This window comes from Stomoxys calcitrans, chromosome 3 (assembly GCF_963082655.1).
Source record: "Stomoxys calcitrans chromosome 3, idStoCalc2.1, whole genome shotgun sequence".
NCBI classification, from domain to species: Eukaryota; Metazoa; Arthropoda; class Insecta; order Diptera; family Muscidae; genus Stomoxys; species Stomoxys calcitrans.
Window position 1 is genome coordinate 66,769,943 of NC_081554.1, and position 26,345 is coordinate 66,796,287.

General features: G+C 39.6%; 2 protein-coding genes and 1 long non-coding RNA gene across 4 annotated transcripts in view; 1 reads left to right on the forward strand and 2 right to left on the reverse strand.

The window, feature by feature from the left end:
- Positions 1 to 16,428, reverse strand: part of LOC106083962 (protein eyes shut) — a 323,238-nt gene extending 306,810 nt beyond the window's left edge. The window contains exons 1-2 of the mRNA XM_013247300.2: positions 14,916 to 16,428; positions 1,641 to 1,789 (exon numbers count right to left, since the gene is read on the reverse strand). Coding sequence (XP_013102754.2) covers positions 1,641 to 1,789; positions 14,916 to 16,045 — 1,279 coding nt within the window. The 5' untranslated portion in view covers positions 16,046 to 16,428. The remainder of the gene's footprint in view (positions 1 to 1,640; positions 1,790 to 14,915) is intronic.
- LOC106083964 (uncharacterized) overlaps positions 1 to 26,345 on the forward strand; it is a 285,492-nt gene that overhangs the window by 83,722 nt on the left and 175,425 nt on the right. The gene's annotated exons all lie outside the window — the stretch shown is intronic.
- LOC131995534 (uncharacterized) overlaps positions 16,645 to 26,345 on the reverse strand; it is a 154,539-nt gene continuing 144,838 nt past the window's right edge. The window contains exon 4 of the long non-coding RNA XR_009397486.1: positions 16,645 to 16,867. This is a non-coding gene — a long non-coding RNA (uncharacterized LOC131995534). The remainder of the gene's footprint in view (positions 16,868 to 26,345) is intronic.

A 26,345-nucleotide genomic window follows, 5' to 3' on the forward strand; every position in this document is an offset into this window, starting at 1 on the left:
AATTTTGTCTTTAGAGAAAATTTCACTGAAATTTTGTCTTTAGAGAAAATTTCACTGAAATTTTGTCTTTAGAGAAAATTTCACTGAAATTTTGTCTTTAGAGAAAATTTCACTGAAATTTTGTCTTTAGATAAAATTTCACTGAAATTTTGTCTTTAGATAAAATTTCACTGAAATTTTGTCTTTAGATAAAATTTCACTGAAATTTTGTCTTTAGATAAAATTTCAGTGAAATTTTGTCTTTAGAGAAAATTTCACTGAAATTTTGTCTTTAGAGAAAATTTCACTGAAGTTTAGTCCTTAGAGAAAATTTCACTGAAATTTTGTCTATAGAGAAAATTTCACTGAAATTTTGTCTTTAGAGAAAATTTCACTGAAATTTTGTCTTTAGAGAAAATTTCACTGAAATTTTGTCTTAAGAGAAAATTTCACTGAAATTTTGTCTTTAGAGAAAATTTCACTGAAATTTTGTATTTAGAGAAAATTTCACTAAAATTTTGTCTTTAGAGAAAATGTTTAAGACTACCTTTGGTTCTTTTGCAATTCATAGCTAAAGCTTCATTTGGCTATGCCCAAAAAAGTAATGCCATGAATAGTAAATTGCGTAAGCCCTGATAAAATGTCTATCAATTTCCAAATAAATGCATTCGTTTACAATAATAACAAATTAAATGGAATTTGTTTTCGAAATTGTTTTCTCTTTTCGTTGCTTTGAAAACATTCGAGTATCTGAACATTACTTCAATAAATCCATAATTAGGCCATATTGAATAAACGAATATTTGATATTTGGCATTTTAATACAAGACCCCATAACAATGTCATCCAAAATGTATGAAGGCAGTTATGGCCATTATGGCCGGCTGGCCGATTGGTTTGTTGCCAAGCTCGGACGAAGTGAGAGAAAAAAGGACTACAAATGCCTAAACACATAGGTATTTTGATTTACATGGTTGTGTGCGTGTGAAAGTGAAATTGTGTGCATATATTGGGGCAGTGAACAAAAGAGGCCTTACAGTCATAGGCCTATTAACGTTATTGAGAGCAAGAAATTGAATTATCTAGGAAAAATTTTCGGACAGGCGAACTCTATGACAATCTTTGTGGTTGCTTTATTCACAACATTTCTGGAGCTGGCATACACCCCGAAGAAGGGAGTCCTAGGTAGTGATTACATCCCAACCCAGTACTTGAGTCCTAGCGAGGAATTGTGAATACCCTTGTAGCGTAAATCATAGCAGGCTAATTTTTTAAGGCAATCTACCCTTCACTGCTCTGATCGTTTTTCTTCTTTGTATTATTTTTCACACAAGGCCCAACTACTCCGAATTTCCGCTGCTGTCTAGTTGTTCTCGGTTAGACAACAATTGGTCGCTTAGTCGCATAGTCGATCGACCATTTTGCTGGGGACAGCACAAATATTCGCTGAGTCATTTGTGAAATTGCCCATAACAGGCGTTTATTGAATTTGCCCCAAAACAAAGGAGAAAATCGTTTATGATGCCACTTTACCATGATATTGGCTATGCAGGAAAAACATTTTTTTTTTGCTTTTTTTCGTAGGTTGCGCAGGGGCTCTTCTAAATGTTGTCTCCGCATGGACATGGACACGGTGTTTGACACGCATTTGTGGTACTTACCCGAAAAACCATCTGGACATGTACAATTGTAGTAGGCCACACCATCCACACAGGTACCACCATTTTGACAAGGACTCGACCAGCATTCATCCCAATTCGTTTGGCACTGTATTCCTGTGTAGCCATCAATGCAATAACATGAATAGGAGCTGTGAAAGACAATGGAAGAATGAGACAATGGCATTAGAAGGACAATAAGCATTTCAATACGTTTAAGTTCACTGAAATGCCAAAAGCTGATAAGATGGACAGAATGTTAATTAAAAAATTTCCAATTGATCCTACACACACACACACTGCAGTTTAATGAATAAACGCTGATTGAAAAAGGATTCAATTTTAAATTAGGCTCATGTGTAAAGGACAAAAGTGGATTATTGCTATTTTAATAAGGACCTTAAACCCCCTTCTCGCCTATGTAGTTAAATTTAAAAGGACAACAGATATGACATTTAATCGGCCAATTGAAATGTTTCGATATTAAATTTTGTAGAACAAAATATTGGTCTTTTTTGGAGATATATCCAATTTTAAACCGATCTGAACCATATTAAGGCCGGATATCGTGAGGTTCAGAAAAACTCACTGTTTCAAATTTCAGCGAAATCGGGTAATAAATAAAGCTTTTATGGGCTTCAGTCTCCTTATCGGCAGATCGGTCTATATGGCAGCTATATCTAAATAAAGTACGATCGGAACCATATTTAGATCGGCTGTCAGGAGGCTAAAAATAACCCACTGTTGCAAATTTCAGCGAAATCGGGTAATAAATAAAGCTTTTATGGGATTCAGACCCGTTATCGGGAAATCGGTCTATATGGCAGCTATATCTAAATATGGACCGATCTGAACCATATTTGGTTCAGATATCGGGAGGCTTAAAACAACCGACTGCTTTTAATTTCAGCGAAATCGGGTAATAAATAAAGCTTTTATAGTCCTCAGACCCTTTATCGGGAAATCGGTCTATATGGCAGCTATATCTAAATATAGTCTGATCTGTGCCATATTCGGGTCGGATGTTAGGAGGCTTAAAAATGCGCAATATTTCAAATTTCAGCGAAATCGGATAAACATCAAAGCTTGTATGGTCTTCAGACCCTTTATCGGAAGATCGGTCTATATGGCCGCTATATCTAAATATAGTCCGATCTGTACCATATTCGGGTCGGATGTTAGGAGGCTTTAAAATGCGCAATATTTCTAATTTCAGCGAAATCGGAAAAACATTAAAGCTTGTATGGCCCTTAGACCCTTTATCGGAAGATCGGTCTATATGGCCGCTATATCTAAATATAGTCCGATCTGTACCATATTCGGGTCGGATGTTAGGAGGCTTTAAAATACGCAATATTTCAAATTTCAGCGAAATCGGATAAAAATCAAAGCTATTATGGCCTTCAGACCCTCTATCGGGAGATCGGTCTATATGACAGCTATATCTAAATACCATCCGATCTAAACCATATTTACGTCAGATGTCGGAAGGCTTAAAATAACCCACTGTTGCAAATTTCAGCGAAATCGGGTAATAAATAAAGCATTTACGGGCTTCAGACCACTTAACGGCAGATCGGTCTATATGGTAGCTATATCTAAATATAGTCCGATCTGAACTATATTTAGGTCGGGTGTCAGGAGACTTAAAACTGCGCATCATTCCAAATTTCAGCAAAATCGTTTAAAAATCAAAGCTATTATGGCCTTCAGACCCTTTATCGGCAGATCAGTCTCTATGGCAGCTATATCTAAATATGGACCGATCTAATTCATATTTGGGTCGGATGTTGGGAAGCATTAGGCTACTCACTGTTTTAAATTTCAGCGAAATCGGATGAAATATAAAGCTATTATGGCCTTCAGACCCCTTATCGGGAGATCGGTCTATATCACAGCTATATCTAAATATAGGCCGATCTGAACCATATTTAGGTCGGAAGTTAGGAAGTCTTGTCCTACTAACTGTTTCTAATTTTAGCGAAATCGGTTAAAAAATAAAGTTTTTATGGGCTTCAGTCCCTTTATCAGGAAATCGGTTTATATGACAGCAATATCAGGTTATGGTCCGATTCGAACCAAAACGGTTAATGCCAAATTTCAGCCAAATCGAATTAGAATTGCTCTATTGGCTCAAGAAGTTAAGATCCACGATCGGTTTATATGGCAGCTATATCAAAACATGGACCGAGATGGCCCATTTACAATCCCAAGCGACCTACACTTATTAGAAGTATTTGTGCAAAATTTTCAAGCGGCTAAACCGATTTTTATGAAATTTTAGCAGATGGTAGGATTTGAACCCCCAGTGAAAATAGTATACTACAGGGTGGCTGATGAATATTGCTACAATGATGAATATTGCTACATTTTTTTTTCGGTGTATGGAATACATTTTTCTTTTATTCATGTTAAATTAAATTATTAAATTAATTATTAAATTATTATTAATTAAATTAATTAATTAATTAATTAAATTAATTATTAAATTATTATTATTAAATAGAAAAAAAGTTATTACATTTTTTTTTGGTAGCGGCTTTCATCAGCCACCCTGTATATATTTTGATATCTGAAGGTGGTCACCCTCCCTCGTAACTCCATTTTTAAAAACTCCAGATTTCGGAGATGGGTACACCGATTTAAGCGAAATTTCCATTTTTACCGATTTAGACAGTATAGGACTTCAATGAAAGGTATTTGGGAGTTTAATACGAAAAGCCCAAAACCGCCCCAAAAGTACCATCAACAAGTAAAAGGGCGTGGAATTTGGCCGGGCCGAACTTTGGATAACCACCACTTCGGGTATATATGAAAACCAGCTTTCGTCATAGTCCTTCGATACATAGCCCTACATTTGGATATCAAATTCGTATTCTACTCCCAAATACCTTTATTTGAGCCCCACATTGCGATGGTCAGTAAAAAATTGCTGTTTGTGGGATATTTTGGGAAAGGGGTAGACCCCCAGAAAATTGGTTCCGAAAGTCGGTATCACTTCTAGCTCTACCCCCCCAATTCCTTTTATTTAATCCACACATTTACATGGTCGGTAAATATGCCCGATTTAGGGGTTTTTGGGGATTGTGGTGGTTTCCCCAACACTAAGCCCTGAAAGTAAAGGGTGATTTTTTTGAGGTTAGGATTTTCATGCATTAGTATTTGACAGATCACGTGGGATTTCAGACATGGTGTCAAAGAGAAAGATGCTCAGTATGCTTTGACATTCCATCATGAATAGACTTACTAACGAGCAACGCTTGCAAATCATTTTCAGTGAATCATTTTCAGTGATTCGACAAATTTTGTTCAGCGATGAGGCTCATTTCTGGTTGAATGGCTACGTAAATAAGCAAAATTGCCGCATTTGGGGTGAAGAGCAACCAGAAGCCGTTCAAGAACTGCCCATACATCCCGAAAAATGCACTGTTTGGTGTGGTTTGTACGCTGGTGGAATCATTGGACCGTATTTTTTCAAAGATGCTGTTGGACGCAACGTTACGGTGAATGAACACATTTCGAACCGAACACTGATTTTGGTAATAAAATTCAATGATTTGCAAGCGTTGCTCGTTAGTAAGTCTATTCATGATGAAATGTCAAAGCATACTGAGCATCTTTCTCTTTGACACCATGTCTGAAATCCCACGTGATCTGTCAAATACTAATGCATGAAAATCCTAACCTCAAAAAAATCACCCTTTATATCAGCAACGTGCTCAATTCTCAGCTATTTGAAACCCATATTGCCATTGCCCTCAAAATTTGATATCAAGTTCGTTTTCCAATCTCAAATACCATTCACTTAAACCTTTGGGGTACGGGCCCCAAAAACTAAGAATATCAAGCTCCACTGTCATGAAGACCCGAATTGTCTTGGTGAGCAAATACGTCCTACTTGGGGGTTGTTATGGTGGTGGGACGTCCCCTAGACAGTTGGTCCCAAATGTTGATGTCAGATTTATGGTCTACTCCCAAATACCCTTCATTTGAGCTCCATTTTTCCGTAGTCGGCAAACATGACCTGTTTGGGGGTGTCCACTCAGTGAGTTGGCCTTGAAAATATATATCAGATTCGTGTTCTACTCTTAAATACCTTTTATTTCAGCCTCATATTGCAATGGTCGGCAAATACTTCCTGTTTGTGGGGGTGGAAGTATTTGTAGTATAGGGGTGGGGTGGCCCCATAGATACTTTTCCCAAACATTGATATCAGATTCGTGCTTTACTTCGAAAGACCTTTTATTTAAGTACCATATTGCTATGGTCGTAAATTTGTCCCCTTTGGGGTATGTTCTCGGGAATTGGTCCCACATCTGGATATCAGATTTGTATTCTACACTCAAATATCTTTTATGTAAGCCCCATTTGCCATGGTCAGTAAATAAGTCCTGTTTGGGGGGTGTTTTTTTTGGGGAAGGGGTTGACCCCCAGAAACGTGGTTCCACATTTGGATATTAGATTCGTATTTTACCCGCAAATACCTTTGAGTCCCATATTGCCATGGTCGGTAACTATGTCCGATTTAGGGGTGTTTTGGGAGTTGGGGTGGTCCCCCAAACTCTTGGTCCGACAATTGGACATCAGATAAGTTTTCGCATCTTAAATACCTTTCATTTGAGTCCCATATTGTCGTGATTGGTGTATATATATATTTTGTAGGTTTTGGGGAGGGGCACCCACCCTATGTACCCCATCCGAAATTTGGATATCAAATTTTTGTTTGTAGGTTACTTTAAGAGAGCACACGAAATTTCGCAAATTAAATCGCAGCAACCATTTCCGAGATATGGCGTTTCTAAAAATTATGGTAAGGGGGGGTCCGCACCCCCTTCAGATATCAAAAAGTGTAGTACCATATTTTCACCACGTGATCATTATGCACAATCAGAGAAATTTCAAGAAAATCGGTTCAGCCGTTTCTGAGTCTATAAGGAACTCACAAACATACAATCAAACAAACACAAATTGATTTTTATATATAAGATTCGTGTTCTACTCTTAAATACCTCTTATTTGAGCCTCATATTGCAATGGTCAGCAAATACTTCCTATTTGTGTGGTGCTATAGGGATGGGGTGGCCCCATAGATATTTTTCCCGAACACTGATATCAGATTCGTGCTTTACTTCCAAAGACCTTTCATTTGAGTACCATATTGCTATGGTCGTATATTTGTCTTCTTTTGGGTATGTTCTCGGAGATGGGCGGCCCTAGTGTATTCTACACTCATTTCGCTTTTATTTTAGCTCCATATTGCCATGGTCAGTAAATAAGTCTTGTTTGGGGGGTGTTTTGAGAAAGGGGTCGACCCCCAGAAATTTAGTCACAAATTTAAATATCAGATTCGAATTTTACTCCCAAATACCTTTCATTTGAGTCCCATATTGCCATGGTCGCTAAATATGTCCGATTTAGGGGTGTTTTGGGGATTGGGGTGGTCCCCCAAACTCTTGGTCCGACAATTGGACATCAGATACGTTTTCTAATCTTAAATACCTTTCATTTGAGTCCCATATTTTCGTGATTGGTGTATATATATATTTGGTGGGTTTTGGGGTGGGGCACTCACCCTAGGTACCCCATCCGAAACTTGGATATCAAATTTTTGTTTGTAGGTTACTTTAAGAGAGCACAAACACTTACGCTTAAATCGAACCACCAATCTCCGTGATATGGCGTTTCTGAAAATTAGGGTAAGGGGGAGGGTCCGCTCCCCCTTCAGATATCGAAAAATGTAGTACCCTATTTTCACCACGGGATCATTATGCACCATCAGTGAATTTTCAAGAAAATCGATTCAGCCGTTTCTGAGCCTATAAGGAACACACAAACAAACACAAATAGATTTTTATATATAAGATTTTATATAAAGACTCGGATGTACTTAGTTTACCAATTTCTTGATAGGTCCTAAAATATTCAACTAGATTCCTTAGAAAACACTTCATCCAACTTTGTACGTCGTGGCGGCACGGGTTATTGTTAACCGATCGCCATAATATTTGTATTTTGCTTACTGGGATCGAAAGTAAAAACAAAATGGAGGGTATGTGTTTCTCAATAGGCAAAAAAATTGTCTTCCTCATGGGATGGGACGGTCTGGGGAACATCCTCTGACATTACGAACGAAAACCTGAAACCAAAATGATACACAGGGCAAATGCAATTGGCCCTAAGATCTTAGAGGGAAGGGAGGCTGCCTGAAGTTCAGAATACTTTATGGCTATAGTAAAATTGTAGAAACTTTGAACGAAAAAGGCTTGCAATCCCTTTATTTTTTATAGCCCCTGTCAAGGTCCAACATATAACAAGCCTTTCGTACCTGCCTCCATTATAGCTATCCGAAATTTATTCTACTTCTTTTACACAGTTCTGCAATTAATTAAAGTCCTTTTCGTTTGTGGCTCAGATTTTTTATTAGCGGAAATAAGCGAGCTAATTTATACCCTGGTTCTGGTTAACTCTATTCAAAAAGTTTCACAACAAAGGCTATCGTAATTACCTTATCTGCCTCACTGACTACGGCCTTTGTTTCTAATTCGTTACTGAAGCGTGTTCGCCTCTTTCACGCTGTGTAATGGCATAAATGTGAAAGTTTTTGTTTTTTTTTCCATGTTTTTATCATAATTTCAAAAGCTTTGTGGTTTTATGGCATATTTGCGCTTTCATTTGTTTTGGTGTGGTAGTAGATTTTTCCCTTTCCATGTTCTTTATGGCTCATCAAGTTGGGCTTAATTGTGATCTGCTTTACCCCTTTTTGGGGGGTAAGCCGCCCAAGTTGGCGGTGGCATCTAGTTAACCAACTAACCCACCAACCAAGCGGCCAACGAAGCAGCCAACCGTCATCAAAGCTAAACATCTGCATGCAGGAATTATTCAAAAGCCAACAAATCAAATAAAGTTTCGCTATAAACACACAGCACACAATAAGTAAATCAAAGAATTATGAAACTTTGAAAATATTGCGATAAATGAAGTGAATAAACAACTGCAGTTGGAGAGTAAAGCTAGATTGGATTGCTGGATTTATCATTGGCAACAAGGGCTATTTACTGTGCAAATCATGCGTGTCGAAGAAAGACGTAGTGGAACAATTCAATGCTAACCCCGCCATTGATTTCGTTTTGAAGCCAATTAATTTTATGCTTACTACTAATCCCTTAAGGTCAGTGAAAATGGGAAGCAAGTTCTTTTATACGAGTCGAGTGAAACGTTTCTCCTAGGGAAAATATAACAATGCAGTGACTCTTGTTATAGGGCTTATTCTAACTGCGTCATTCCGTTCTTTATACCTCGAAATATTCGTCTAATAACATATAAAGAGTAAATACATATTTTGTAGAACGCCATTCTATACTGAGTCGATGTAGATATGTCCGTTTGTCTGTATATTTGTCAAAACCACAAATGCCAGTGTTGCCGTTTGTTGCCGTTTTTGGTAGCTTCCTACGAAAATTGGTAGGTTTTTATTCTCTTGGTAGGTTGGTAGGCTGACCTCAATTTTTGTTAGGGTTTTCCAACATATAAATACCAGTAATGACTGAAAAAACCTTAAGTCTTAATGACAGTGGCCTGTAATGACGGACACAAGACGTCTGTTCTAGCCAATGACAGCAAAGCGGTAGACCTCTTCAAGTCTAGATTAGGCCACAAAGTTTTGGAATGCTCACAGCGCCCTCTTTATGACCATCTATCATTCGTTGTCCTTCGGGCCTGGTCCTAAAAACTTAGCTTACATGTCGCTAGAGGCATACCCACTGACTCCGGAATCTCTGGAATGTGTACGGTAGTTCCTAGTCTCGCATGCTCGTCCGTTTAACAGTTCTCTGGGATATCTCTGTGGCCCTGCACCCAGAACAGGTGAAATTTGAACTGTGCAGCCATCTCGTTGAGAGATCTGCGACAGTCCAGAACGACCTGTAATTTGAACGCAAAAAATACAAGTATCGAAAGAACAAAAAAACAAGCCAAAGGGCTTCGCTCGGGCCGATCTTTGGATAACCACCACCTCGGGTATATATGTGAACCGCCATTCGTCATAGTCATGTGAAAAATGCCAAATGCGGCACGGACTTTGTACAAGCCATTGTTCAATTTTGTAGAGCAAATTATTGATCTTTATGGGAGCCAAATAAAAACGGACCTGAACCATATGCGACAAGGATGTCGAAAAGCCTAATATAAGTCCCAGTGTCAAATTGCAACGAAATCGGATTATAAATGTGCCTTCTATGGGGTCAAGACTGTAAATCGAGAGATCGGTCCCTATGGCAGCAATATCCAAATCTGAATCGATCCGGGCCAAATTAAAGAAGGATGTCGAATCCCTAACACAACTCACTGTCCCAAATTTTGGCGACTTCGGACAATAAATGCGCCTTTTATGATCCCAAAACCTTAAATCCAGTCTATATGGCAGCTATATCCAAATCTGGGCCAAATTGCAGAAAGATGCCGAGAAGCTTAACACAACTCATTGACACAAATTTTGGGTACATCGCACAATAATTTCGCCTTTTATGGGCCCAAAACCTTAAATCGAGAGATCGGTCTATATGACAGCTATATCCAAATCTGGACTGATCTGTGCTATATTGCAGAAGTATGTCGAGGGACTTAGCTGAACTCACTGTCCTAAATTTCGGCGACATCGGACAATAAATGCGCTTTTAATGGGCGCAAGTCCTTAAATCGAGAGATCGGTCTATATGGCAGATATATGCAAATCTGGACCGATCTGAGCCAAATTGAAAAAGGATGTCAAAGGGCCTGACGTCTTTGCCATGCGTCTTTTATGGGCCCAAAACCATAAATCTAGAGATCGGTCTATATGGCAGCTATATCCAAATCTGAACCGATCTGGGCCAAATTGCAAAAAGATGTCAAGGGGCCTAACCCAACTCACTGTCCCAAATTTTGGCAAAATCGGGCAATAGATGCGCCTTTAATGGGCTCATGACTTTGAAACGAGAAATCGGTCTATATGGCAGCTATATCTAAATTTGAACCGATCTGTGCCAAATTGGAGTGGAACATCGACTGGCCTAACGCAACTGACTGTCCCAAATTTTGGCAAAATCTGGCAATAAATGCGTCCTTTATGGCCCCAAGACCTTGAATCGACAGATCGGTCTATATAGCAGCCATGTCTAAATCTGAACCGATCGGAGCCAAATTGAAGAGGGATGTTGAGTGGCTTAACATAAATCACTGTCCCAAATTTCAGACAAATCGGATAATAAATGTGGCTTCTACGTGCCTTAGACCTTTATTCGGGAGATCGGTCTATATGAGGGCTATATCAAGATATTTACGGATCTGTACCACATTCGATACGCATATTGAGAGTCGAAAGATAGCTCATTGTGCCAAATTTCAATGGAACAGGGTAACACATGGTGGTTTTATAGGCCTTGGCCTATTAATGGGACATCGGTATTATAGGAGCTATATGAAGTTATTGCCCGATCTGGACCATATTCGATACGGAAATCGAATGTTACAAGAGCACTTACAGTCTGGTTTTCATCGAAATGGTGTTCGCAATGCGACTTCTATGGGCCTTAGTCCTTAAATAGGGAGATGGGTCTAAATGGGGGATATACACTGTAATACCTTGAAATTTAATTTCCTATTTACTAACGGACATTTGATTGAAAAAAATTTCAGATTCAATTAAAAAATTAATTGAACCAATTAAATTTTTAATTGAAAATTTTAAATTGTAAAAATTTCAACCACGGCTGTAATTGAAAAAAAAAAAACAAGTAAAAAGGCGTTAAGTTCGGCCGGGCCGAACTTTGAATACCCACCACCTCGGGTATATATGTAGACCTCCTTTCGTCAAAATCCGGTGAAAATTGCATACCTTATGTCCCATAGCAGTTATATCGCAATATGTTCCGATTTGGACCAAATACTAATAAGTAAAAGTCATTGTTCAATTGTTTATAACAAAATATTGGTCTTTTTAGTAGCTATATCTAAAAATAAACCGATCTGAACCATATACGACACGGATGTCAAAAATCCTAACATGAGTCACTGTCTCAAATTTCGGCAAAATCGGCCAATAAATGCGAGTTTTATGACCCCAAACCCTAAAACCGAGAGATCGTTCTATATGGCAGCTATATCTAAATCCGAACCGATCAGGGCCAAATTGAAGAAAGATGTCGAAGGGCCTAAAACAACTCATTGTACCAGATTTCAGCAAAATCGGACAATGAATATGGCTTTTATGGGCCTAAGACCCTAAATCGGAGGATCGGTCTATATGGCCGCTATATCCAAATCTGGACCGATTTGAGCCAAATTGAAGAAGAATATCGAAGGACCTAACACAACCCACTGTCCCATGTTTTAGCAAAATCGGATAATAAATGTGGCTTTTTTGGGTCTAAGACCCAAATCGGACTATCGGTCTATATGGCAGCTATATCCAAATCTGGACCGATCTGGGCCAAATTGACGGAGGATGTCGAAGGGCCTAACACAAGCAAAATCGCATAATAAATGTGGCTTTTGTTGGCCTAAGACTCTAAATCGGCGGATCGGTCTATATGGGGGCTATATCAAGATATAGTCCGATATAACCCATCTTCGAACCTAACCCGCTTATGGACAAAAAAAGAATCTGTGCAGAGATTCAGCTCATTACCTCTATTTTTAAAGACTGTAGCGTGATTTCAACAGACAGACGGACAGACGGACAGAGGGACGGACATTTTTAGATCGTCTTAGATTCTTACGCTGATCAAGAATATATATACGTTATAGGGTCGGAAATGGATATTTCGATGTTTTGCAAACGGAATGACAAAATGAATGTACCCCCATCCTTCGGTGGTGGGTATAAAAAATAGAGATTTGCTATGCAGCACGCCTGGCTTAGATTTTCTTTTTCGAGGTTATTTCTTATACCCTCCACCATAGGATGGGGGTATACTAATTTCGTCATTCTGTTTGTAACTCCTCAAAATATACGTCTAAGACCCTATAAGGTATATGAATTCTGGATCGTCATGACATTTTGAGTCGATCTAGCCATGTCCGTCCGTCTGTCTGTCCGTCGAAAGCACGCTAACTTTCGAAGGAGTAAAGCTAGCCGCTTTAAATTTTGCACAAATACTTCTAATAAGTGTAGGTCGGTTGGGATTGTAATCTGTCATATAAAGCAGTCTGGGGTCTTGACTTCTTGAGCCCCCAGAGATCGCAATTCCTTTCCGATTTGGCTGAAATTTTGCATGAATTGTTTTGTTATGACTTCCAATAACTGTGCTAAATATATCAAAATCGGTCTATAACCTGATTTAGCTGTCTTATTAACCGATCTTGAATCTTGTCTTTTTGAGCTACTATAGGGCGCAATTCCTATCCGATTTTGCATGAGGTGTTGTGTTATGACTTTCAACATCTGTGGTTCAAATCGGTCCATAACCTGATATAGCTGCCATATAAACCGATATGGGATCGTGACTTCTTGAGCCACTAGGGGGCGTAATTATTATCCGATTTGGCTGAAATTTTGTACAAGGGCTTCTCTCCATGGTCTTTAGCCTGATACAGCTCCCCTATAGATCGATCTCCCTATTTTACTACTTGAGCCCCTAAAAGGCGCAATTCTTATTCGATTTGGTTCTTTTACACATTGACTTCTACTGTGGTCTCCAACATTCAGTTCAATTAGCATAGCAATTCTTTTCTTTTATCCTTTGTTTGTCTAAAAAAGAGATACCGGGAAAGAACTCGACAAAGCACGCTTTTACTATTGGGTTGCCCAAAAAGTAATTGCGGATTTTTTAAAAGAAAGTAAATGCATTTTTAATAAAACTTAGAATGAACTTTAATCAAATATACTTTTTTTACACTTTTTTTCTAAAGCAAGCTAAAAGTAACAGCTGATAACTGACAGAAGAAAGAATGCAATTACAGAGTCACAAGCTGTGAAAAAATTTGTCAACGCCGACTATATGAAAAATCCGCAATTACTTTTTGGGGCAACCCAATAGTTAGAAGTTAGAGCGCACAACGAGCCGATTACTGGTTTATCTGTATGCCCATAGTGGCATGGGGCGAATTCATATCTGCACCCTCTTTTCAACCCAACCTATTTCCACTCCACTACTTTTTTCCCATCCCACCATGCAATGTAGCTTTGTTGAGGTTTTGAAGTCACTTTCAAGCCTACCCAAACGCTCCACTGGATAAGAGCAGACCCTTTAATAAATAGTCTTTAATCCACACTAATCGAAGGTACATTGAGGCCACCGTTGCGAAGAGGTAAGCAGGCCCGCCTATGATGCCGAACGCTTGGGTTCATATCGCGGCGTGAACATCAGAAATTTTTTCGCGAGGGTTATCCCCTTACTAATGCTGGCTACATTTGTGAGGTATCCTGCCATGTTAAAATTTCATTGACAAATGATGTCGCTATGCGGCATGCCGTTCGGACTCGCCATAAAAGAGAGGCCATTTACTAAGTAGTCTTTAATTCACAGTAATCGAAGGTACATGAAGGCCACCGTTGCGTAGACGTAAGCAGGTCCGCCTATGTTGCCGAACGCCTGGGTTCAAAGCCCGGCGTGAACATAAGAAAAATTTTCAGCAAGGGTTACTAGTGCTGGCTTGATTTTTGAAGTATCCTGCCATGTTAAAAATTCTCTGACAGGTTCGTATTCCCTTTTCCTTAATGGAATGTTCATGGGAAATTTAGTAGTAGTAGCAGTAATCGAAAAATGTGCCCACTACAAGGTGACGAAATTTTTTTGTATAGCCCGAATATACAGAAATATATGGAGGGCCTTATGGCAATATTTCTAGTTATGACACAGTTATTATACCCCCTTCCCATGGCGGTGGGTGTTAAAACTATTTCCCTTTATATTGAACTCAATGGCTTAAAGCATAGAAGTTGCTCGTTTGGTACGCCATTAATGCATTCATAGATAACTTTTCAATGTGTGTGTGTGCGTGTGTTTGTGTTGTATACCACAAAGCTTCTGGCAGGGATTATTAACACTTCAATGAATATTTTTATGGTTCTCTCTCTCTCGCTCTCTCTCTCTATCTCTCACTCTCATTGTTAAGGCTGTTGTTTTTGTTTGTTGCGAAATACAAAAAAAAGTGTGTTATTGAGTGATAATAAGTTAAGTGATTTTACACTCCTACAGTTTGTGGCCATCAGAAAATAGCTAAAGTTCTACTATTGGGTGTATGAGTGTGTATGTGTGTGTGTGTGGTAAGTTAAGGTAAGGACAAATTGTGGTGACTCACCTATTTAGACCATCGATGCAAACACCAAATACACAGGGATTACTGAGACAGGCAAAACCGGCATGAGCATAACCAAAGAGTGAGGCCATTGTAACCAAAACTAAAAGCTGGGTGACAACTTGTGTGGATGATGATGCTGATGATGGTGAGGAGGCGGTGGAGTAGCAGCATTGTCTTAAATCCTTGAGTGGTGCTGGTGCTGTGACTGTTTTTACTGTTGTTACCGATGATGATGGTGATCTGCTTAGGGTGTTGTTGTTGTTGTTGCTGCTGCTGCTGTTGTTGGCCCTAATGGTTTGTGTAGTGGCGATGATGTGGTGGGAATTTTTTAAATCCCTGGCCAAACTGATGTAGCTGCCCAGAGAATTATAAAACGCTTGCATTTTGAATTTAAGCTGTTGTACTTGAATTGGTTTTCCATTTTCATTGTTGGGATTTTTCCTAAGATTTTTCAAAGCGAATGTTGTCACCTGTCTGCAGGATGTGTTGGTGTGGTTGGTAGTGGTGGTGTTGGTGGTGGCTGCTTTTTGCATATTGGAAATTTCAGTTTGCGGATCGTTGTTCTGTTCGCTGTTGTTGTTGAGTTGAGTATGCAGGTGGTGACGCTGTGGTTTGTCCCGTTGCCATTGCTCCGTATTCTTAGTAGCTGTGGCGACGGGTGTTGATGCTTGTGTTGCAGATAAATATGCTGATGTTGATGGCATTGTCAACATGATTGGTGACGACGTTGCTGACAGCAAAGATGTGGCTGCCGATGTTGTTGGTGCTGCTCTGGCTGTTGCAATAACGTTGTTGGCTGTTATTAATGGTGCTGCTGTTACCATGACCACCCTGCTGGCTGTTGTGTTATTCCTCGTTTTCATTTCACAATTTTCCATTTGTTTATTCGCTGATTTTTTATACTTTATTTTTACCATATTCTTAGCGACTGTAAGAGGATCTCCTGCCGTTTTTTCTTCCCTTATTGTGTGAGCAGCACAATATACATTACATGGCTGAGTATTTCCCTGGAAATTATTATTTTCCAGCTCTAGCTCGAAATGATGCTGTAACTTGTTTAGCTCTTCTGTTGCTGTTGTTGGCAAACTGGCGGTGATTGAAGTGGAATTGCTTTTGCTATTATATTTCATCTTTTCTATGGCTGTCTTTATTTTTCAGCCAATTTTCATCGACTTTGTTGTTGTCTTGGCGCTTACTTACTGCTTTCCAGTAATTTTCAATCGGTGAGTGCAAGTTTGCGCCACGCCACAGCATATATGAGTGGGAGGGTGTATCATTGATTGATTATGTAACACCAGAGAAGGAAAAACATGAAATCAAGACACCAAAAATCAAATAAAAAGGAAATTTGTATTCGGTTGTCTTTGTGGTTCAACTCAAGACTCAGTTGAAGAAAATGGCTGCCATAGAGAGAAAGGGGGATGTTTATTATCCTTTTGCTTTGTTGTCTGTTGCCTTTAATTGTCAATACCGGGAAATTTTAAAATTTTTATTTTTGGTTTTTATCGTTTTTGTTGCTATCGTTGCTGAAATCAATGCACAAGCAATTTTATAAGCTCTATGGCTCTATGGGTGCTCTTTTGATCCTTTGCAATCCTCTTAAGAGCTTTCCAACTAAGCTGTCTTGGTCTTGGTTGCCGCTACAGCAGCCCTCCTCTGCCAACGCCGCCAATTCAACTTCCGTTTCTACTTTACACCGCCTGTTTTGCCAGTTACATAGACACTCGCTCCCTCTCTCTATTAACCTCTCCCTTTTTTCCTAGTTTTTCCCGAAATTGAGAGTACGCTCTGTCGCTTTAATGTTGCGGGGTGTATTTGTAGCTTATTTCGCTTAAGGATATTTAATGTTCATAGTTGTAGCCTTTGTAAATGATATTGCATCCTTGTGTTCGTCCTTCTTCCTGAAATTATTTTCGCCTTTACTATTGATTTATTAAAGTTTTAATTGGTTGCTGTTGAGATTAAAAAGAAGAGGTAAAAGAAAGAAACGAAAAAAAGGAAAATTAAATGTAGTCATGATAAGCAAAGTACGAATATCGATATAAAGTTTTTTCTCTGATTAAAGTTTCCACCCCTCACTTTGAGGTGCAACTTAATTAAAATAATTGCAATGCCCTTTTTGTCTGTAGGATTCACAGACACATTGCCATTGAAAATACAAAGACCGGTTCTATCATAGCCTTTTTAACATTTTAATCATCATTTCAAAGTAATCATGGACTTAATAGGATTTTATAAAATGTTTTTTTTTTTGCTATGTCATCATCACTGTTGCCATTTGGCAAAAGAAAATTCTTCTCAACTCATTAAATAACATTTCCTGCCAAAGCCTAATGAAAACCGTTTCTAGTCATTTTAACAATAATTTCTTCAATTCGGATGTTGGAAGTCATAATAAAAGTTTTTGTGCCAAATTTTCAACAAATTCCAGTAAAACTGAGGTTTCTAGGGGCTCAAGAAATTAAACGCGGGGACCGGTTTATGTGGGAGACTATATCAGTTTATAAACCCATTCGAATCCTACTTAGCACGGACGTTGGAAGTCGGAATAAAAGTTTTTGTGCCGAATTTCAGCCAAATCATGTAAAAATTGAGGTTTCTAGGGGCTCAAGAATTCAAATCCGGGGTTGGGTTTATATGAGTGCTATATCAGTTTATGGACCGACATGGATCATGAACAAATGTTGGAATTCATAACAGAAATCCTTGCGCTATATTTCAGCCAAATCAGATGCAAATTGAGGCTTCCAAATGTTTGAAGTCATAACAGAAGTCCTTGTGCCATATTTCTGCCAAATCAGATGCAAATTGAAGCTTCTAGGGCCTTAAGAAGTTAGTACCGGGGATCCGTTTATATGGACGATATATCAGTTTATAGACTGATACCCTTCATACTTGGCACAGATGTTGGTAGTCATAACAGACGTCCTTGTACCATATTTCAACAAAATCAGATTAAAATTGAGGCTTCGATGGGTTCAAGAAGTTGACTCCGGGAATCGGTTTATATGGGAGGGCTATATCGGTTTATAGACCGATTCGGATGACACTTGGTACAGTTTTTGGAAGTTATATCACATGTTTTTATGCCAAACTAGCTGAACTGTGTCCGGTCCACTGCGCTTTTCCTTAACAGGGATTTTGGGAGTGGCAAAGCCCCCAGGAAAGTTGGTTTAAATTATGTTATTATCTACTCCCAAAAACATTTCGTTTGACCCGCATATTGCCATTATCGGTAAATATGTATGGCCGATTTAGGGGTGTTTTCGGGGCTGAGGTGGTCCCCCAGACACTTAACCCTGAACAAAATATCAGCATCGTGCTCTACCCTCAAATACCATTTATTTAAACCCCATACTGCCGATTGGTTTAAGGGGAGTTTATGGGATGAGGCGTCCCCCAAATACTTCAACCCAAAATTGGTTATCACATTCGTTTTCTAATCTCAAATGTCTTTCATTTGAGCCACATATTGCCATTGGCATCAAAATTAGATATCAAATTCGTTTTCTAATCTCAAATACCTTTAATTTAAACCCGTTATTGTAAAAGTCAGCAAATATGTCCGGTTTGGGGTATGGGCCCTTAAATCTATCAATATCGAGCTCGAGCCTCTTTAAGACGCAAATTGTCATAGTGAGCAAATTCATCCTATTTGGTGATAGTTGTGGGCGTGGGACGTCTCCTAGACCGTTGGTCGCGAATATTGATGTCAGGTTCTTGGTCTACTCCCAAATACCTTCCATTAAAGCCCCATATTTCAATAGTCAGCAAACATGTTCGGTTTGGCGGTGTTTTGGGGAAGGGGACGATGCCGCAAACACATGGTCCCATATTTGGATATCAGATTCGTATTCTACTCCCAAATACCTTTATTTGAGTCCCATATTGCCATGGTCAGTAAATAGGTCCTGTTTGGGGGGCGTTTTGGGGATGGGGTGGAGCCCCACAAACTTGGTCCCACATTTGGACATTAGATTCGTATTCTCCATGCAAATAGCTTTCAGTTAAGCACCATATTGCCGTGATGGTTAAATATGTCCGATTTAGAGGTGTTTTGTGGGTTGTGGTGATCCCCCAAACACTTGGTCCGGCAATTGGATATCAGATGCGTTTTCTTATATTAAATACCATTCATTTGAATCCCATATTGTCGTGATTGGTCTATATATATATATATTTGGTAGGTTTTGGGAGTGGGAAGGCCCCCCAAGGTACCCCATCCGAAATTCGGATACCAAATTATTGTTTTGGGTTTCTATAAGAGAGTATAAAAAATTTCGTTTAAATCGCATCACCCATCTCCCAGATCTGGCGTTTCTGAAAATTAGTAAGGGGGAGGGTCCGTCCCCCCTTGGGATATCAAAAAATTAAGTACCCTATTTTCACCATGCGATCACTCTGCACCATCTCTGAAAATTTGAAAAACCCGTTTTTTTTGAACACACAAAGAAACAATCACAAATTCATTTCTATACCTTCCACAATAGGATGGGGGTGTACTAATTTCGTCATTACGTTTGTAACACCTCGAAATATTCGTCTAGGACCTCATAACTTTCATTTCGTCATGACATTTTAAGTCGATCTACCCAAGTCCATCCGACTGTCAGTCGAAAGCACGCTAACTTTCGAAGGAGTAAAGCTAGTCGCTTGAAATTTTGCGCAAATACTTTTTTTGGTGTAGGTCGGTTGAGATTTTAAATAATCCGATCTTGGATATTGACTTCTTGAGCCACTTGAAGGCGGAATTCTTATCCGATTAGGCTGAAATTTGTCATGAGCTGTTGTGTTATGTCTTCTAGCAACTGTACATAGTATGATCAGAATCTGTCTGTAACCTGATTTAGCTGCCATATAAACCGATCTTGAATCTTGACTTCGTGAGCCGCTAGAGGGCGCAATTCTCGTATGATTTGGCTGAAATTTTGGATGAAGTGTTCTGTTATGACTTCCAACAACGGTGCTAAGTATGGTGTAAATCGGCCCGTAACCTGATATAGCTACCATATAAACCGATCTGGGATCTCCAATTCTTCAGCCGCTAGAGGGCGCAATTATTATCCGATTTAGCTGAAATTTTTCATGAAGTATTCTGTTATGACTTCCAACAATTGTGGTTAGTATGGTTCAAATCAGTACACAACCTGATATACAATAGCTGCCTTATAAACCTTTTGCGGATCTTGAGATCTTCTGCCGCTAGAGGGCGCAATTATTATCCGATTTGGCTGAAATTAAGTATGAGGTGTTTTGTTATGATTTTCAACAACTGTGCCAAGTAGAGCTTTTATCGGTACATCATCTGATATAGCTGCAAAAGAAACCGATCTTGGATCTTGACTTCTTGAGCCACTAGAGGGCTCAATTCTCATTCGATTTGGCTGAAATTTTGCACGAAGTGTTTTGTTATGACTTCGAACAACTGTGTTAAGTATGGTTCAAATCGGTACGCAACCTGATATTGCTGACATATGAACCGATCTGGAACCTTGATATCTTAAGCCTCTAGAGGTCGCAATTCTTATCCTATTTGGATGAAATTAAGTACAATGGCTTCTCCCATGACTTTCGCCATTCATTCCTTTCCAATATGGTCTGAATCGATCTATAGCCTGATACAGCTCCCATATAAACGGATCTCCCGATTTTGCTTGAGCCCCTACAAGGCACAATTCTTATCCGAATGGACTGAAATATTACACAATGACGTCTTCTATGGTCTTCAACACTCAATTCGTTTATGGTCCGAATCGTACTATAACTTGATATAGCTCCAACATCACAAAAATTCTTATTCATTGTTCGTCGTTTGCCTAAAAAGAGATATCGAGCAAAAAACTCCACCAACTCCTTATATACCCTCCACCGTGATCTATGGTGGAGGGTATATAAGATTCGGCCGGCCGGGAACGTGGTTAGACCAATACTTACTTGCACCTCAGTAGTTTCGTGGACTGCTATGAAGAAAAAGTGCAACATAAGAACCAAACAACAGAGAACATGTTGTCTTGGCATAGGCGGACCGATGAGAACGACGCCCACTAGGGCATTTGAGACTATTCAAGATATCCGACCTATTGATATTAAGTGTGAGACATCCACTGCGGCTATGAGACTTAAGGCGATCAGAGAATGAATTGAGGGTGGGAGCTGCTTATACCATCGCCTGGAAGGAAGGAAAGAGGTTTCCGATTGCATACATGAGATGAACCTTGAGATCGAGTGCGAAGCACTGCTTCCAGCGGCACAGTCTTGGATTGACGGAACACTAGTATTGCCATCTGGAAGATCAAGTTACACGTATGGACCAAAGCTCGAGGACAGAGTGGGGTTTACATTGAGAACACAGGGACTGAGATCTGTTTTAGACTGCCTGCCCACAATAAGGTAAGGTCACAAACAGTCTTGCAGTGTAAGAAGAAGATTAACGCCTTGGCAGAATGGCACGATCCGCTTCGTTTGGGCGTCGTGCCATAGCGGAGTAAGAGGTAATGAAAAAGCAGACGTTTTGGCGGTGAAGGCCAGAGGACTGCCGTCAATAAACTTAATTAAACCCAAGCCTTTCGATGCAGTCCGAGTTAAGGGCGTGGGCGACGAATGCGAATGCAACCCTACGAAATATCGAAACGGTCGGTAGGACGTCCTATGGGGGACGTCTCTAAATCGTGAAAAGACGAGGCTATTACTGAAAGGAAGCAAGAAGGAGGTCAGTATAGCTATTGGTATCATGACGGGACACATAGAACTACGAGCTTACTTATGCAAAATCGGTGTGGCATGCAGAGAAGATGATGAGTCGTTGAAGCATTTCCTTTGCCACTGCCCGGCTTTCTCGTCTAACAGATACCGGCACTTAGGTGGGAACACCATACCAGACATGAACCAACTTAGAATTTTCAGCGGTGATTATCCCCTTACTAATCCAGCCATGTTAAATCTTCTTTACCCTGTGGTGTCGCTATGCGGCACTCCATTCAGACTTGGCATAAAATAGTAGACCCCTTATTATCGAGCTTAAATTTTAATTGGACTGCACTCACTGATATGAGAGAAGTATACCCAGTTTCTTAATGGAATATTCATAGAAAATTTAGTATTTAGTATATCCTGTTCCTTAATGGAATGTCCTGCCCCTGTTCCTTAATGGATAGTTCATGGGCAAATTTTGCAATATCCAAATCTGAACCGACACTGGTTTAAAGTTTAAATAGAACACCTTCAGTTCTATTCTACCTTTAAACAGGGACTGTCACACCAAACAAAACAAAAAGCAACAAGGGTTGAAACATATCACAACCATACCTCTATGTTTCTTCACTTTCCACCGTAAATGACACTCCGATATTTAGAATTTCACATTAATAAAATAGTTGGATGAACAGCACAAAAAGGAAATTCTGCAAACAACTTCCCCAGCAAAAAAAGCAAATGAACCCTATATGCTCAGTTTACGCTCAGCTGGATGCTGTTTTGACTAATAATTTATGTTAACTCCTTTGTTGTGTATAAACTAAACTATGTGCTGTGTTTTTGTGCCGCCATTGCTCAGTTCAATCAGAAACATGCAGTAGGGGGTCTTTCCATCGAAGTTTAATGCAGCTGGGGAATATGGAACTCAGTAGTAGGGAGGTGTGATAATTAATTTTTTATTAAAATATTGGAAAGGGAGGGAGTTGCATTAGCACATAATAAAATGCAATCACCTGTCATTGCAAACCATATGAAATAAGAGCCACTTTTCAATTAATCTCTAACTCCTTGTTTTTTTGTGAGAGTTATGTGTTTCCGATTCCTGCATTATCACACTTTTCCTTTGCATATTTTTTTTATATGTTCGCATATCCACTCGTACAGGCTATGTGAAGTGTAAAACAGACTCATGCGAAAAGTACACAAAAACGACAAAAATGTCAAGAGCGTCAGTAACCCGAAAATTTGTGGCATACCGTAAATCATGTTACTTGCTTTGCCATAGCCAACATCTGATATGCAAAAACCCCAGATTGTAGCACACAGACTAGCATTTCCAGGGTAATTTCTGAAGCAAGAAGAAGAAGCAAAAGCGAATCAACCAACAAGCTTGGTATCACCAATGCAATCATTAAAGCTGGTTGTTCCCTGCTATGTTGGCATCAAAGGATGCTTGCAAAGTTTTGGTAGCCATTCTTTTGGAGTACAAACTAAAATAACAAATAGACAAGTAAGAGCGTGCTAAGTTCGGCCGTGCCGAATTTTATAGACCCTCCACAATGGATCACATTTGTCGAGGCAAACAAAGAATATGAGCTGTTATGTAATTGGAGCTATATCAGGTTATAGTTCGATTCGGACCATAAATGAATGCTGCAGAGTAAGGTTGTGGCTCTGCATATCTCCAAGGCATTTGAAAGGGTCTAGCACGGTGCACTACTATCAAAGCTTGCCGCATTTGGTGTCGGTAATGGCTTCTTTCGATTTATTTCGAGCTTTCTCAAAGATCAGATTGTTCGAGTTGTTATAGATATGTTCTCATCCAATGAGCACAAATTGACCGCAATTGTACCCCAGGGCTCTGTTCTTTCTCCTTCTCTTTTTCTAATTTTCATCAACGATCTGTTGGGTTAGACATCGAATCCGATCTACATATTTTCGGATGACAGTAATCTCTGTCATTCATACTCATTCGAACATAGACCAAGTCTTCGATAGATTGAGGTCAAGAGGCGGGTTATGGACAATACCCTCTGCCAGGATTTGCTAGCCATTTCTGAGTGGGGTCGAATGAATCGAGTAGATTTTAATGCACGGAAAACTCAGTGCAGCTTGTTGTCACACAAACTATTCGATGACCCATTACGATCATCTTTGTCTATCAACGGTGTAGATGTTGAGCAATCAGAAGCTCTTAATGTTCTGGGCATGAAAATACAAACATGTATTCGAAGTGTCGAAAGAAGCATTCAAGTGTTTAGGCTTTCTTAAACGGTGTAAGAATTATTTCACCCCGTCTGATCTTTTAACATCTGCACCACTTTCATTAGGCCGAAAATGGAGTAAAACTCACATGTATGGGCCGGAGCTTTAAAATCATCCCTGGAGCTACTGGAGCGTGTACAGAGGAGAGTGATGGCGTTGATTGGGTACAGTGGGGTATGCAACTCTATTGCCTCCCTTCATCATCGTCGCAATGTGGGTTGCTTGGTGCTATGCTATCGGTACTTTCATGGTGTGTTCGTCTGATATTCGTCTTCTTATTCCTGATGTAAGGATGTATTTGAGGGATACTAGACATTCCAGGAACTTACACCCGTTTGTAATTGAATGGCCAGCGGACCGCACAATGCTTTATAGAGAGAATTCCTTTATCGCCCGAATCGTTCATATGTGGAATCGACTTCCGGCTAATGTTTTTCCCACCCACTATGACATCCAAAGATTTAAGACAAATGTCAATAAGCACAACATCCTTTACCCCCCCTCCAATTCCTAATTTCCTTTCGCCAACGCAATGCACTGCATTCAGGGGGGAACATACCCTGCGTGTTGGCTGATAGAAAAACAAGTAAATAGGCGTTAAGTTCGGCCGGGCCGAACATTCGATATCCACCACGTCGGATATATATGTAAACCACCTTTCATCAAAATCTGGTGCAAAACTCATACCTATATATATATATAGCTATATCAATATATGTTCCGATTTGGACCAAATACTAATAAGTAAAAGTCATTGTTCAATTGTATATAACAAAATATTGGTCTTTTTAGTAGGTATATCTAAAAATAAACCGATTTGAACTATATACGACACAGATGTCGAAAAGCTTAAAATAATTCAGTGTGTCAAATTTCAGTGCAATCGGATTAAAAAAGCGCCTTTTATGGGGCCAAGACTTTAAAACGAGAGATCGATCTATATGGCAGCTATATGCAAATCCTGATCGATCTAGACCAAATTGCAGAAATATGTGGAGGGGCTTAACTTAACACTTTGTCCCAAATTTCGGCAACATCGGACAATAAATGATCAGACAATATGGCAGCTATATCCAAATCTGGACCGATCTCAGCCAAATTGACGGAGCATGTTGAAGGGGATAACACAACTCACTGTCCCAAATTTCCGCAAAATTGGATAATAAATGTGGCTTTTATGGGCCTAAGACCCTAAATCGGAGGATCGGTCTATATGGCAGCTATATCCAAATCTGAAGCGATCTTAACCATATTGACAAAGGATGTCGCGAGGCCTAAGACAACATACTGCCCAAATTTCAGCAAAATCGGATAATAAATGTGACCCTAAATCGGAGGATCGGTCTATATGGCAGCTATATCCAAATCTGAACCGATCTGAGTCATATGGACGGAAGATGTCGAAGGGCCTAAGTCAACTCACTTTTCAAAATTTCTGCAAAATCGGATAATAAATGTGGCTTTTATGAGCCTTAGATTGTAAATTGGATGATCGGTCTATATGGCAGCTATACTCAAATCTGAACCAATCTAAGCCATATTGACGGAGAATGTCGAGAGGCTTAAGACAACGTACTGTCCCAAATTTCAGCAAAATCGGATTATAAATTTAGCTTTTATGGGCCTATGACACTAAATCGGAGGATCGGTCTTAATGGCAGCTATATCCAAATCTGAACCGATCGGAGCCAAATTGACGGAGGATGTCGAAGGGCCTTACACAACTCACTGTCCCGAATTTAATCAAAATCGGATAATAAATGTGGCTTTTATGGGCCTAAGACCCTAAATCGAAGGATCGCTCTATATGGCAGCTATATCTAAATCTGAACCGATCGGAGCCAAATTGACGGAGGATGTCGAAGGGCCTAACACAACTCACTGTCCCAAATTTCAGCAAAATCGGATAATAAATGTGGCTTTTATGGGCCTAAGACCCTAAATCGGAGGATCGGTCTATATGGCAGCTATATCTAAATCTGAACCGATCGGAGCCAAATTGACGGAGGATGTCGAAGGGCCCAACACAACTCACTGTCCCAAATTTCAACAAAATCGGATAATAAATGTTGCTTTCATTGGCTTAAGACCCTAAATCTGCGGATCGGTCTATATGGGGGCTATATCAAGTTATAGTCCGATATAGCCCATCTTCGAACTTAACCTGCTTATGGACAAAAAAGGAATCTGTGCAAAATTTCAGCTCGATATCTCTATTTTTGAAGACTGTAGCGTGATTTCAACAGACAGACGGAGAGACGGACGGACATGTCTAGATCGTCGTAGATTTTTACGCTGATCAAGAATATATATACTTTATAGGGTCGGAAATGGATATTTCGATGTGTTGCAAACGGAATGACAAAATGAATATACCCCCATCCGTCGGTGGTGGGTATAAAAAAGAAGTCATTGTATAATATTTCAGTCCATTCGGATGAGAATTGCGCCTTGTAGGGGCTCAAGAAGCAT